General features: G+C 34.4%; 1 protein-coding gene across 3 annotated transcripts in view; it reads left to right on the top strand.

The window, feature by feature from the left end:
- The window catches only part of LOC135128356 (heterogeneous nuclear ribonucleoprotein C), a 673355-nt gene that overhangs the window by 507749 nt on the left and 150012 nt on the right, over positions 1 to 15594 (top strand). For all 3 annotated transcript variants that reach the window (XM_064055266.1, XM_064055267.1, XM_064055268.1), the window contains one exon: positions 9303 to 9381. In XM_064055266.1, coding sequence (XP_063911336.1) covers positions 9303 to 9381 — 79 coding nt within the window. The remainder of the gene's footprint in view (positions 1 to 9302; positions 9382 to 15594) is intronic.

Here is a 15594-nt window from a genome sequence, read left to right as displayed (position 1 = left end):
TTTTGCTGCTCCCTGTTGTTGATGCACAGGAATACATGCAAATCACCGGAATGTTTACTTTGAACTCAACTAGTTAACGAAAAGAGCACTTGCGGAAATGAAACGCGGAATAACTGTTTACATACGTTTCACTTAAGCACATTTGTTTTGTAGTTACACTGAAATATATCGCTGCGTATCTGTTGCTTTTTAGGTTTAGGGACCGGGTCAGGTTTGGTTTTTGTCGGGAGATACTAAAGGATCTTTACAAGTTTGTCTACTTATTTTCAACCGTAAAAGCTGACCCTGGGATATAATAATTATGAGGGTCTCGGGTGTACTTTGAAATGGTGTAATAATGGGGGTCGTAACGGTTTTATTTCTTCAAAATTGCGTCATTATATGTTGGCTGTGACGTTGCTTGTGGAGCTACAAAGACGGAATACTTGAATACTTACTTAAGCTTTGTCTTGGAAATTAGAAGAGTGGAGATGCATTATAATTTTAAAGGATCAACTAACTCCATCTGTTCGGTAAACGCAGTACGATGCGACGATTGATGGTTGCAGGTGTCCGTGCTCGCGTAAGAAAATTACCGGAAACCTTCCCCGAGTCAGAAAACGAATCAAAGCGACTACAGGTGATTGTGAGGGAGAAAAACCCACCACAGGGGTTAAAATCTGAAGCCGTGAACCTAATAATCGAGCGGGAAAAAATAAAACCGAGTCAGCAGTTTTTGCAAGCGCCTCAGACACAGAATCCCTCTTCTCTGAAATCCATTTGGTGGCTTCAAAAGTTTCTTGCACTTTTTATTTTAATGCTCTTGTTGAGTAATGTCCTGGCGCTTCACAATGTTCCCCTCCTGGCGCACATATCGACGCACAGTTGGCAATCCTGCTTATTTATTGGGGGAAACGTGCACCGAGCCACTGTTTATTCTTCCTTCGATTTTCCCTCTTGTGTTCATAAAGTCGGCGAGGTAAGTCCGCGGGAGCCCGTTATTCGGTGGAAATCGCAAAAACGTCTGTGGAAACTTTGTTTTCGAATAATTTATCATTTTGTTTATTACTCCGTTAAAGGGGTATTTATCCACACGCGAACGTTCGATGATTAATGCGCATTTCATGCTATTCAGATTTTCGTACTATTACAACCGAAGTCAACGTGGGAGGTGGAACAATCGTATCGCTGTGACGAAGTTTTGCTGAATCCAAGACGAATTTCAGACACATCTAAGAAAATATTTTCGTTTGAGACGCTTTGTGTGACTGAAATAATACGGATTTTTTTATAAAGCTGTAAGACGGTTTTATAAAACAACTGTAAACAGCTGTTTATATGCTCGGCAAATTTTTCTTTGATTTTTTTTCGGAGAGAAAGTAATCTATCTTTACATTTACGCTTCAGATGTTGATGTATACAAATAAAAACGCTGAAAAATCGACCGAGTAAAATATAGTTTGGCAAAAAGCCGTCTGCGTGGCCTGCGAAGGATTATAGAGTGAAAAATTAAACGATTTGTCAAAGTTGGGCGCTCTGATGAACTCACTTGGACCTTGGCGGGTTTTTGCGATGACTGGTTTTGTGAACTCTTCAAACCAAATAAACGTGTACGAACGAATTTTAATCATCGGTAGTAATTTTATGACAGGTGATTATAAAAAATCAAGTTGGCTTCAATATTTCGTGAAATTTGCCGCCTCGCTGTGATTGATCACTAGTCGGTGCCTGCCGCAACTGTCAATCATAACCTAGCTTTTTCTATGTGTTCCACTTACCAGTAACAAAACATTAGAAATCCCTACGATTACAAAATTATTATTATTATTATTATGTGTGAGTTGGTCAACAGCTTGACAACAAACCCAATAACAGACCAATGGTAAAGATGGAGGTGTAATGAAAGTAACTAAATTCATGTCAGTAGCTATAAGATTACTACTTTACCCAGATAGGAAGAATTTATCTTAACGAAATAATTCCAGATCATATAAGTTTTGATGGTATAAGGAGCACATTTCATAAATAGGCGAGTGTATGTACAATGAAAGTTGCATGAAATTCTGCCAATCTCTTAAAAAGAACACTAGGGGTCATCAAATCCTTTCATAAAAAAAGTAGGGGCCATCGAGATTTTTTCTAATAAATTGTTAAAAGGCACTAAGGAAGTGCAAGTTCTTTCAAATATAAAAAAGGCACTAGGAACGTTTAAGATTCTTTCACATAAATTGTTTAAAAAACTCTAGAGAAAAAAAAAACTCAAGAGATGTTCAAGATTCTTTCAAATTCTTTATAAAAAACAGAAAGGTCTCCAGAATTGCTTCAAAATGTTTAAAAAAAATCCATTTGGGGCTCCCACGACTTTTTCAAATTCAATATAACACAGAACTTCAGGGACTCCCAAGATTGCTTCAAATTCGTATTTCTTCAAATTACTTAAAAAAAACTACGAAGCTTTTCAATTATCAGGGACCTTCAAGATTCTATTAACTTTCTTCTAGAAATAAGAGGTGTTCAATATTATTTGTAGTTGCTTAAAAAGCCTTAAGGGAATGCAAGATTCTTTCACATAAATTGTTTAAAAACTACTACAGAACTTCATTCCGAAGAAGGAAAATTACACCATTTGCAGAAATCTCGGCCTTTTTAATTATTAATTTCAATCACTGTAATTTCATAAATGTTTTTAATAACTATGTTACCAGCTTGTAAAATATAAAATAACCTGAAGATGACGTTAAAATGTAATAAAGTCCAAACATGTCGTCGTAACCAAACAATCTCCTAATGAAAAATTTCACACGTTCAAGTGGCGAAAAACAACCCCAAATCAACTAAGATACTTGAACAGAACGGATTTTCAAAACTTCACTAAAGAACGCCAAAATTCTTTCACATTCTAGCAAAAAAAAGACTCAAGGGAGGTCCAAGGTTGCTTCAAATTCCTTCTGAAAAAACCTAGGCGCTTCCAAAATTCTTTCAAATTTCTTTTACAAGCCCATTTGGTGCTCTCAGTTCTCTTTCAAATTCAATCTAACACAGGACATCAGGGGCCTCCAAAATTCTATCAAGTTCCTTCTAAAAAAAGAGTTGTCCCAGATTATTTCAAATTATATCTAAAAAAAAACTAGAGGCTTCAAGATTTTTTCAAATTATTGCTAAAACGAAATACTAAAAAGTCAAAAACCCCTACGATTACAATGAAAGTCCTGTAAAATTTTCTACTAACTCTGTCCTAAACTCCTAAAAAGAACATTAGGGCTTACAAGATTCTTTCAAACTGCTTCTAAAAGAAAAAAACATCTGACTCTTTCAAATTCAATTTAACATAGGACACTAGGTTTCTCCAAAACTCTATCAAATTCCTTCTAGAAAAACGGGTTGTCCAACATTATTTCAAATCCTATCTAAAAAAAACATTGGAACTATGAGGATTCTTTCAAATTCTTAATAAACCAGAACACTGGAAACTCCTACGACTACAGTAACGAACCCTAAGATTCTCTCAATCTCTTAAAAAAATACTAGGATCTCCCAAGATTCTTTCAAATAAATTGTTCAAACATACTATGGGATTTAAAGATTCTTTAAAAAACACCAGAAGCATCCCTATTCTTTCAAACTGCTTCTAAAAAAAAACATCTGTGGTTCTCACGACTCTTTCAAATTCAATTTAACATAGGACACTAGGAATCTCCAAGATTCTATCAAATTTCTTCCAGAGAAACGAGATGTCCAGTATTATTTCAAATTCTATCTAAAAAACATTCGAACTATCAGGATTCTTTCAAATTCTTGCTAAACCAGAACACTGGAAGCTCCTGCGATTACAATAAAAAACTCTAAGATTCTTTTAATCTCTTAAAAAAATACTAGGGTCTCCCAAGATTCTTTCAAATAAATTGTTCAAACTATACTAGGGGATTTAAAGATTCTATAAAAAACACCAGAAGCCTCCAATATTCTTTCAAACTGCTTCTAAAAAAAAATCTGGGACTCCTACGACTCTTTCAAATTCAATTTAACATAGGGCACTAGGAATCTCCACGATTCTTTCAAATTCCTTCTAGAAAAACGGATTGTAGAATATTATTTCAAATTCTATTTAAAAAGACATTGGAACTATCAGGATTCTTTCAAATTCCTACTAAACCAGAACACTGGAAGCCCCTACGATTACAAGAAAGAACCCTAAAATTCTCTCGATCTCTTTAAAAAATACTAGGGTCTCCCAAGATTCTTTCAGATAAATTGTTCAAACAGACTAGGGTATTTAAAGATTCTTTAGAAAACACCAGGAGCTTCCAATATTCTTACAAATTGCTTCTAGAAAAAAAAAAATCTGGGGTTTCCACGACTCTTTCAAATTCAATTTAACATAGGACACTAGGAATCTCCAAGATTCTATCAAATTTCTTGTAGAAAAACGGGTTGTCCAATATTATTTCAAATTCTATCTTAACAAACGTTGGAACCATCAGGATTCTTTTAAATTTTTACTAAACCAGAACACTGGAAGGAACTACAATATTCTCTCAATCTCTTAAAAAAATACTAGGGCCTCCCAAGATTCTTTCAAATAAATTATTCAAACCTACTAGGAAATTTAAAGATTCTTTCGTATTCTAAAAAAAACTATGGGATTCAAGATTCTCTCAAATTTTTTATGCGATAAACAGCAGTAATTCTCAAGATTCTTTCAAACTCTTTGTAGAAACATTAAAGGACTCCAAGATTGGTTCAAATTCGTTCTTAGAAAACACCAGGAGCCTCCAATATTCTTTCAAATTGCTTCTAAAAAACCATTTTCGTATTTACGTACCAGATATCGTGACGGCGATTTCAGAATCGTAACTAGCGTAAGATTATTATCTACAATTTAATACCAATGATCGGTCCATTAAACCAATTTTAACCACTTTTTTGGAAAAATTTTGGAAATTTTGAATTCACTTTTCGTGTTTATTGGACCAGATATTGAGACAGCGGTTTCAGAATCGTAATTAGCGGAAGATTATCAACAATTTGACACCAATTTTCGCTCGGCTAAACCAATTTTAACCACTTATTTGGAAAATGTTTGGAAATTTTGAATTCAATTTTCGTGTTTATTGCACCAGATATCGTGGCGGCGACTTCAGAATCGCAACCAGCTGAAGATTATCTACAATTTGACACCAATTTTCGGTCGATTAAACCAATTTTAACCACTTTTTTGGAAAATTTAAATTCATTTTTCGTCTTTATTGGACTAGATATCGTGGCGGCGATTTCAGAATCGTGACTAGCGGAAGCTTATCTACAATTTGCCACCAATTTTCCATCGATGAAACCAACTTTATCCACTTTTTTGGAAAATTTTCGGAAATTTTTAATTCACTTTTCGCCTTTATTGGACCAGATATCGTAACGGCGATTTCAGAATCGTAACTAGCGGAAGATTATCAACGATTTGACACCAATTTTCGCTCGACTAAACCAATTTTAACCACTTATTTGGAACATGTTTGGAAATTTTGAATTCAATTTTCGTGTTTATTGCATCAGATATCGTGGCTGCGACTTCAGAATCGCAACTAGCGGAAGATTATCTTCAATTTGACACCAATTTTCGGTCGATTAAACCAATTTTACCCACGTCTCTTACAAATTCAATTTAATATGGGACATTAGGAATCTCCAAGATTCTATCAAATTCCTTCTAGAAAAACGGGTTGTCCTATATTATTTCAAATTCTATCTAATCAAACATTGGAACTATCAGGATTCTTTCAAATTCTCACTAAACCAAAACACTGGAAGTCACTACGATTACAATAAAGAACCCTAAGATTCTCTCAATCTTTTAAAAAAATACTAGGGTCTCCCAAGACTCTTTCAAATAAATTGTTCAAACATACTAAGGGATTAAAGATTCTTTCGTATTCTAAAAAAATACTAGGGGATCCAAAATTCTTTCAAATTTTTTATACAATAAACAGCAGTAGCTCTCAAGATTCTTTCAAATACTTTATAAAAACATTAAAGGTTTCCAAGATTGATTCAAATTCGTTCTTAAAAAACACCAGAAGCCTCCAATATTCTTTCAAATTGCTTCTAAAAAAAAAACAGGAGCTCCCACGACTCTTTCAAATTCAATTTAACATAGGACACTAGGAATCTCCAAGATTCTGTCAAATTCCTTCTAGTAAAATTATTTCAAATTATATAAAAAATCACTAGAACTTTCAAGATTTTTTCAAATTCTTGTTAAAACAAAACGCTAGAAATCCCTACGATTACAATGAAAATCCCGTAAAATTCTCTCAATTTTCCAAAAAGACCACTAGGGGCTGACAAGAATTTTTGAAATTCTTTCTTAGCCAACATTCTACCACACTCTAAAAAAAACCACAACGGACGGCAAAGATTCTTTCAAATTCTTTACATAAAAATGAGCAACAGCTCTCAAAATTGTTTCAAACTCCTTCTTAAAAAACGCTAGGGGCCCCCAGGATTCTTTCAAATTCGTTAAAAAAAAACATGTTGGGGCTTCTACGAAACTTTCTTATAAAAAAAGGGATTGTCCAATAATATTTCAAATAATATCTAAGGCCTTCAGGATTTTTTAAATTTCTTGCTAAAACAGTACACTGGAAACCCCTACTATTACCCCTATGATCTTGCCAATATCTCAAAAAAGCACTAGGGTCCCCAAGATTCTTTCAAATAAATTGTCAAAAAACACTAGGCGCGTTTATGATTCTTTCAAATTCTTTAGAAAAAAATGTTTCTTAAGAAAACACAAGGCGTCTCTAACATTATATCAAATTGTGTCTAAAAAGACCAATCAGGGCCCCCACGAGTACAAGATTTTTCCAAAGTCTTGCTAAAACAGAACACACTTTCTAGTTTGGTCTACAAATCCCTGCTCACACAACTGACAAAGCCGAGGTGTTGAAATTCCGCTTTCTTTCGATACCAGCTGGTATTAGAAGCACAGCCCGCTCGATCCAACCATTTGTTAATTATTTACACTGCCTCATTCGCCACCTTCTCAATATGCATTCTATAGAGCCACTATTACTACCGTCCGATCACCGCCAAATATATAATCGTTCATAACACCGGTCCTGAAGCGGACCCTTGTGGCACTCCAGCTGTAATTTTCAACAGCAAGTTCTTGTTCAGTCACTTCACATTCTTTTTTGTCTTCTTTTATTAACCTTTCCTATCATTTTTGGTTCCGAGTTATTATTTTAAGTTTTTTTTCAAATTCGCTCTCGCAGTCGTTCAAATTTTTGTCAAACTATTTGGTGTCCTTTTCCCGGATCAGCATCTACCTCTGCAAAAACCTCCTCCTATTTTTTCCCTGGACTCTATCATCGTTTCCTTAAATATTTTCCTGATTTCCTCCAGTTTTTGCATTTTAGAGAAAATACTGTCCATCCCATATATACGTTCAACTAATTTGAATTTCTCATGATGATTAAGCACTCTGCAATCCCATAATTTAGGCAAACATCAATCGTTGATAAGGTTGAATGTATATTTTGAGGTTTAGTTAGGTTTCAGAAAAATGTCAATGCTTTCCAAAATAGTTGGAATTAAAACAAATTTTACACATACGAAAATTTTGTGAACTTTGTTGTTTTTTGAACAGAATATTCTTCCTATTTTAACACAAACTTGATAGCCATCAAAAATACGAACTTGTTATGTTGATAATCAAAAATGTAATTACTTCGAGGGTGTATTTATAATTTTTTATATTTGTTTGTAATATATTCGCAAAATATATTTTATTTTAAATAACTTTGAAAGCACCTGCTGTGTATTAGTATATATATTAAACTTTAAATTAAAGTTGCCAAAAATTCACGCGTTTAAGAACCATTATTGACTTTTATGTTGTTAATTCATTGAAATGTTAAGCGTATAAAACATCTGACGGAGTGAGTGTATAAAAGTTTAAGTTCGTGACAACTATCATCTTATAATCGTCTAAAATGTCCACGTAGCTTATAGTTTTCATCACTTGGTGGTGGTGCGGTGCAATATCCGGATAAACTTTGCCAATAATGTACAGGTCTGCTGTTGACAAGCTGGATATTGAAACCACACAGTGCATGCATAATTGAAATCTTTGACATTTCGAATTTATTTTCCATTATTTAGACTAGACAGATGATATTATTCGAATGAGAAGCTTCCAGATTGATCTACCCCAAAATTTAATACGTGCAACATTTTTCTTCGTCCTGGAAAATAACATCGAGTTACTATTAAACGTGCGAAGCAGCTTATACCAGACGATAATAAATGCGGTGTTTTATTATTCCAGCGGTGAATTAAACTCAAAAACATGCGGTTAAATCCACTCCATGCTGATGCTCCCACTATTGATATACGGTAAACATTTGCTCAAACGAATCAAAAAAACAAACGGACGAGTGCAGGTATTTATTTATTTATATTTGTTTGGTTAGTTAACATTAGCAGCGGTATTCGCATATGTCCCCAGTCCTCCATGTTTGCGTAAAAACTGATTCGTGTGTCTTTTAATAAAATCACTCCGCACTGGAACGATTCAATTTGTGTAAAATCGAATATCAATTTGCATAGCAATGTTTCAGTAACTAGTTCAGGTTCTACTGCACTCGGAAGAGTCTGAGAGGAGCAACAGAATTCGGAGCCAAATTGAATAAAACAGCTCGTTCCATGTAAGGGGTCTCCAATTAATTACCAAATCGGAAAAATTTGCATAACAAATTTACAGAAACGTTCATTAAATTAATATTCCGCCGGATAAAGCGCCCTTTTTTATTAACTACTGATAATCGAATCGACAGCTAATGAAAACATTCGCTGTAACACTGATCAGATAAAAGTGATGCGAATGAAAATGGATTTTCCATAAATACAAGCACCCTTAGCGCTTCGGGTAGGCGATTTTTTATTTCCCGCTTGGAGATAGCTGAAGCATTAATGTTGCAACGGCTAGTGCTATTTATGCTCGAGCAAAAGTAAACGTAATTGTTGAAGCACACAACTAAATTTAACTTATTTAAGAAGCCGTTAAAATTTACACCGCTAATTTGCTAATGGTGCTTCAGCACGATGCCGCCGATCCTCGGTTAATTAAAGTCGGGAGGGCAATTAAGGTTAGTTCTTTAGTTCCCATTGTTGCTGTAAGAATAACAACTAACGTCTCGACGATCTCCACCGACTACAAAATTAGAAAACTACAACGAACTAAACTTATTTACAAATGACGTCATTAAATTTCTACAGGGGAAAAATATCATATCTCCAAACCATTAACTCTCTTCTCTTTGTTGCAGATGTAAATATGGTGGCGGAACCCAAACCCCACCAAACAGGGAGGAAAAGACAAAACGTTGCCAAAACCGGAAACGACTGGTGAGTAGGAAATTTTAGTTTTGTTGCGTTAGACGACAAGCTCAAGTGGTTTTATTTCGGAAACCCTAGCCAAAATTTATCAAAAGCTCTCTTTTATGTTTGGTGAAAGGGTCAGTGAGTGCAGTACCTCGGTGGCCGTAATAATATTATTGATTATACTGCAGGAGAACTTAATTTCATTAACTCATGGCTTGATGCACGATAGCTGAAGGTTGATGGGCGTTGCGAAGTGGTGTCAAGAGGGGGTTAAATGACCCCGAAGGGATTATGGCGATGTCGATGTGCTTTCATTCGCCAAATTTCCAAACGTATGGGTATGCGTTCGACGTTGTAATTATTGTGAGAGGTTCTTGAAAATGAAAGCTTTTTAACTAATTTAGAGCGGTGTTTTGACTATTTCAATACAAACAAAGGGAGCAGGGTATTGATTAAAGTGTCAAATATCCAGACTAGATTACAGGGAACTCTGTGAGATAAATTAATCTCTGAATGTACTGATAGGGTTAATGAAATAAAAGAACAATTTTCGAATTGGTTTTCGATATGTAAACGAATTATTGTGTATCGCTACATTTTTAAATCGAATAAATAGCTAAAACAACAAGTTAATTTTCTGTTGTACTTCTATATCATTGTGATCAGGTGAGGTTAAGTCAGATCAGGTTAGATTAGCTCAAATCAAGACAGAATAGGGCATGTCAAGTCAGGTCAGGTCAGATCAGATCAGGTTAGGTCAAATAAAGTCTGGTCGGGTCATTTTAGAGCAGTAAAGTAAAAACTACACTTTTGTGAGGTACAAACTTAAAAAATGGTAGCCTAACAATAGATCATAGGTTTAATTTTGCTCAAAATCAGAGTTTTTTTTCAGTAATTAATGAAACAATTTTCCTTTTTCCACATTTCTGCATTTATTATTTTCATAACAATAAGGTAATGGTAATTTAAGAAAAAACTGCTGCTTTTATAAATCCCTGGATAATGGTTATACATAATTTTAAATTATATGATTATGTCAAAAATGAACATTAGTGTATTCTTAATCACAATTAATTAATTAATTAATTGGCACTGTTTTAGACAACGAACTATAAAATTTACATCTGCTCACCTATAATCGGATCAAGAGATGTTACACAATTCCAAATTAAACAAATTTTTCTAATTTATTGATTGTAGAATTCTTAATTCCTAGTAATTCTTGTATTATTATGTTTGTAATTCGAATATCTTAATTTTCGCCATTTCCTCAAAAATAGTGCCGTAGTAGTATCTAATTTAATACCTACTCTAGTAAGTAATTAAAAAATAATTAGGAACAATATATTCCTAACTGATCTATCTTTATTCATGACCTACTGTTCGTGAAATTTTAACAATCACTAATTCATTTAGAAATGTTATTGGAATCACTTCAAATTTTTATTTATTTTTAGCTCTTATCTTGCGTAACATTATATATTTTAATTAAAAAAAAAAACAACTTCAGGTACGTAAAATAAGACGTTTTTTTAAAGACAATTAAAATGTTGGAGTTTGTTTTGTTTTAAAAATCAATAGTGACTGTTAATTTGTAATTTTTAAAATCATCTGTCTGTCGTCTGTATGTCTGTTTGTGCGGATTTTTATTAGGCAGATAATCTCCGAAACTACTGGACTGTTTGTCAAATTTTATACGTGTGTTAGAAATATTGTGTGGATGGTAAAACGCTAACTAAAATTTGTTCAATCATCCCCACAAACGATTAAATGACGTCACTTCAACATTTTGCGTAGCACATTTGGGCGGAGGTGGCGGCTACTTGTTTAAATTCTATTAATTCTCTTTTTATATCCACAAAAATTTATCATACGTGTTATGTCTATTCAAATATCTATGAAAGTCTTTCGTTCTGTCATGAACACTTTTTAATAAATCGGGGGTGGCTCTTTCTAAATTTTCCAATACAATTTTATCGTAAACACAAAAACAGAAGACGATTTTTATTAAATATTGAACTGAATTAATTATTTTTTTTAAATCCAACAATTTCACTGGCGCAGAATGAAAATGAACTTCCGTAGTTGAATTAATTCAAATGTGACCCGATGCCAGCGAAATACAGCGACTGGAGGTGCGGTTTCCGTAGCAACGGTGTACACAAAAAGTCTAAATGAGTCATAATTGGGTCTCCGTTTTTTTATGGAGACCTTACCAACGATATATCCAAGACACAGTATCTTTACATGTAAGTTTTGATACATTTGATACAAATGGAACGAAATATAAAAAATAGTTTTGATAATTATGACACAAATTTCCGAATAATTTTTAAATATTGAAAATTACTATTTTTCTATGTCCAACTTGCTAAGATAAGACGCAACAATATTAAAAGTAGTCACTGGAATAAAGACGGGGTGGCTGGACGGGGCTACTGCTTTTAATTTTTCGATTTGCGATTTCAGTCGTTTTCAATTTTTAATTATTATTATTATTATTATTCACTTATGCCAATTTCGACCAATTATCGGCCATTTTTGAAATTTAACTAAAAACATCTCGTATATTTTGGGCCGTGTTTTCAGAATCGCCCATTGCAATATCGAAATTGTCAGAAATTTATAATTTCATAACGATTATTTCCAAAATATTGCTCCGTAACCATAAACATGCTATATTTTTGGAACCAGCAGGTCTAGATCTCTGTCCCAGAATTTTTTGAGACATTTTAAACAACTTCTTCAAAAATAACATTTTCCACTGGTACTTGCTAAGATAAGACTGACTTTGAGAAATGACTCAACAATATTAAGAGTGGTAATTGGAATGAATAGGGGGTGGGTGGGTGGGGCTATTGCTTGCGTATAAAACACTCTCTAAGAAAAAGTTAAACTTAGCCCCGCCCACCCACCCGTCCTCTCATTTTGTTCTCCTGAAATAAGAAATAAATCTTATAGCAAATAGTATAACAAAAAATTACGGTTGGCACTTTGTTTTCGTTTTTTAACTGCCTACGTTCTATCAGTTTCCATTTCCACTCTGGAAAAGAACATATAACTAACCCCACCCACCCGCCCCGCCTCTATTTCAATGATTCATTTTATCTGGTAAGAATGAAAGGTGCATCTTATACTCAATAGAAATAAAAATAGTTACAAGGAGTACAGGTGGGCGGAGTTAGTACCTGCTAAGGTAGAACTGATTTTGGTAAATCACTAACTTAACAAAACAAAGGGTGGGTGGGCGGGGATAATACTTGCTAAGATAAGACGCAACAATATTAAGAGTAATCATTGGAATAAAGGGGGCGTTCCAATCTGGGTTGTGTTTTTATTATTTGACGGTAGATGTCGCGTCTGAGTGGTTTTGGAATTCTAGTTGTAGATGCGTACTTTGGCAGCAGATGGCGCTTTAGGGAAAAAAGTCAAATACGGTGCCAGGTGCAGGATTTGAACCTGCGCTCGTTTTCCGAAGATAGTCCTCTACATATGATCAAGTAAGATGTGGTCGAATTTGGCGACAGTACGCTAGGGATAGAGATAGGTTTCAAAGAAGAATAAGACAAGTAGAGAAAATTTCAGATTCTATATTACGAAGGGAACACAGAAAAAATATATATCAGGATTTAAGTCTAAAACCTTAGTCCACTCGGCCAACCTGGCTTGCAGTCCAAACTAATCAAATTAGGTATAAAAAATTATGCTCTTCATTTCTTTTAAATTTAGGTAATGGTAATTTTGTTTGAGTTTGTATAAAATCGCATTCTGATATGAGTATAATTTAATCGATATTAAAAAAGTGTTAAAAAAATTGATACGTTTTACCATCTACACGATATTCCTAAAATTTGCCAACAATTGATCCGGTAGTTTCGGAAATTATCAGACAGACAGACGGAAACGGAAGACCTATCTTTTCGTACCCTATGGGACATGAAACGTCGAGAAAACTGCACTCGATTACAATAAGAAAAAGTGACTGCACGAAAAATTAAAAAAGATGGCTTATCATTATCAATAGTATACAAATAAGATAAATATAGTGCAAAATTAGCACAGCATAGATGTTAAAAATAAACAAACATCTAACAGAAATTTCTTGAAGAAAAACAGAGGGAATTACCATATAAAAACTACTACAAAATCTACTTTTTATGGCTTCTTCTACTATTCCTAAATATTTCTTCTTTTTTAAAGGTGATTTTAAAAAATGATCTACAATTCTTCAAAATCTTCAATAATAAAGGGAAGCTACGACACGAAAAATTTATCGGTCTAATAAAAATCGACACAGACGACAGACACACAGACGGAGACGGCAGAGCAATTTTTTCGTACTATAGGTATGATGAAACGTCGAGAAAACACGAAAGTACCAAATCGCTCGACAGAGTCAATTACAATTCATTCTAGTATTCAATTTTTGAGCACCGTTTTTTTAATTGTAAGTAATGATGACTCTGTTTTGAATGTTGCTCATAGAAATGTTAAACAATGTATGTAGATTCAAATATTTTTTTTTTAATGACCTGATTTATTCAAGCAGCAAAAAATGTCTATTCAAGTATCAAAATATTTTATACTGTTATATTATTATTACAAAAAATGTTTGTGTTTACCCTTCGAAGAAATGAGTTCTCGACTGATTTTCTCCGCTATCGCCTCGTCCAAAAAAATATTGTCCTGGGGCATTTATTCCGTCTTGATTCAAACCCTAAGTTTTACTAGAGATTCAAAACGACAGAACGTTCCACTAATACACAGCCAACCATATAATTTGTGCCTTGGAGTACTTACCAAAGCGGTTGCATATAATCCGATTTATCTCATGAAATGCAGCGCCGAGGATAGGATAAAACATTAACCAGTTTGAAACAGCATTAGTGCCAGAAATTGGACTTATTTATCGGGTTTCGATGAGATAATACACTGATTAGTCGCAAATAACTCATCAATATTTTACCGCAATGAGCACCCATAATTTTTTACCATTTGTTTGCGAACAAGAAAACGGATCGTTCCTTTTTCCCGGCCTCGATAAAACCCTCAAATCATGATCTATTGTTCTCCTAATCCCTCCATCCAACTGTTAATTAATATTAATCGCATCTCTTCTGGCCCCCCTTGAGTTATTACCAATAGCGATGTGCTTGTTTTCCCCAAACACCATCCGACACACATAAATTACTTGTATTGGTCCAGAAATCAGGTCTGATCCCACCAGAGTGCAACAAGAATTGGTTAACGTTAGTTGTTACCTTACGTCGCAGGCATCCAACTCCGGTATAACTCCGGGGGGACGCCGCCGGCGGAGTCTCCAAGGACGCTAGGAAGAAATGAATCAGAACATACACAAATTCGGAATGGTTGAGGGATTTTTATTTTTGAGGGAGGTTTGATGAGGTTCTGCGGCAAAGAGAAATAATTTCACGATACGTAGTTAGAGTTGATGTTTTGACAACGCAGTGTCATTTAGTTGAACGTACAAAATTACTGATGGAAAAGTTAAATTTTACGTGACATAGTATGACAAAGCTTTCACACTAGTAACATCCAACTAAATGAAAAAACAAAGTTCTTTAAAAATTCAGAGCGAGGTGGATCGTTTTAATGGCCAGCTCGTTGGCCAGATTAACGCCCCTTGATTTTTCGGGGTTTCTAAAACCCAACGTGTACATTAACAGACCAAACAATCTGAAGGAGCGAACTGATTTATTTTTTTATGATGGGTTTGTGTTTTGAAAGGACAACCGGTATTTTATAACCGGCAAATGGGTGTAGGGTAAAAATCGGGTAATATTTCTGCGAAAAGTTTCGCTTTTCAAGAAGCTCTTCAAGCTCAAATTGTCTAAAAATTAATCGCTCTAATAAAAAGGCAATTAAAAACTCTCCAGAGCGAACAACTGAGTCGAATTTTCTTAATGACCTTAATCGAGAAAAGGGACATGCCTCAGCTCTATCCAAGAGCCATTTTCAGCCTACATTACAATTTATTAAATGAAAATTCAACAGGAAATAAGATTTCAAAGCAATTTTCGCTTTAATTCTCTCCAAATGGGATGTTCGCGCCGACACAGAAAAAACACATTTCACACGAAAATTTCCACTAATCATCATTTCCGGCTTATAAATAATTCTCCATCAAGCATCGACTTCACATCACCACGATGTCGCCTAATGGGCTTAATTTATAGTTAATACAAAACCCGTCGTCGAGGTAGGGGAAGGTGGGCC

The sequence above is a fragment of the Zophobas morio genome, unplaced genomic scaffold (genome assembly GCF_036711695.1).
Source record: "Zophobas morio isolate AGI-343-1 ecotype UQ-CSIRO unplaced genomic scaffold, CSIRO_AGI_Zmor_V1 ptg000012l, whole genome shotgun sequence".
Taxonomy (NCBI): Eukaryota; Metazoa; Arthropoda; class Insecta; order Coleoptera; family Tenebrionidae; genus Zophobas; species Zophobas morio.
The sequence above is the reverse complement of the archived record's forward strand: the minus strand, read 5'-3'. Positions and strand labels throughout refer to the sequence as shown.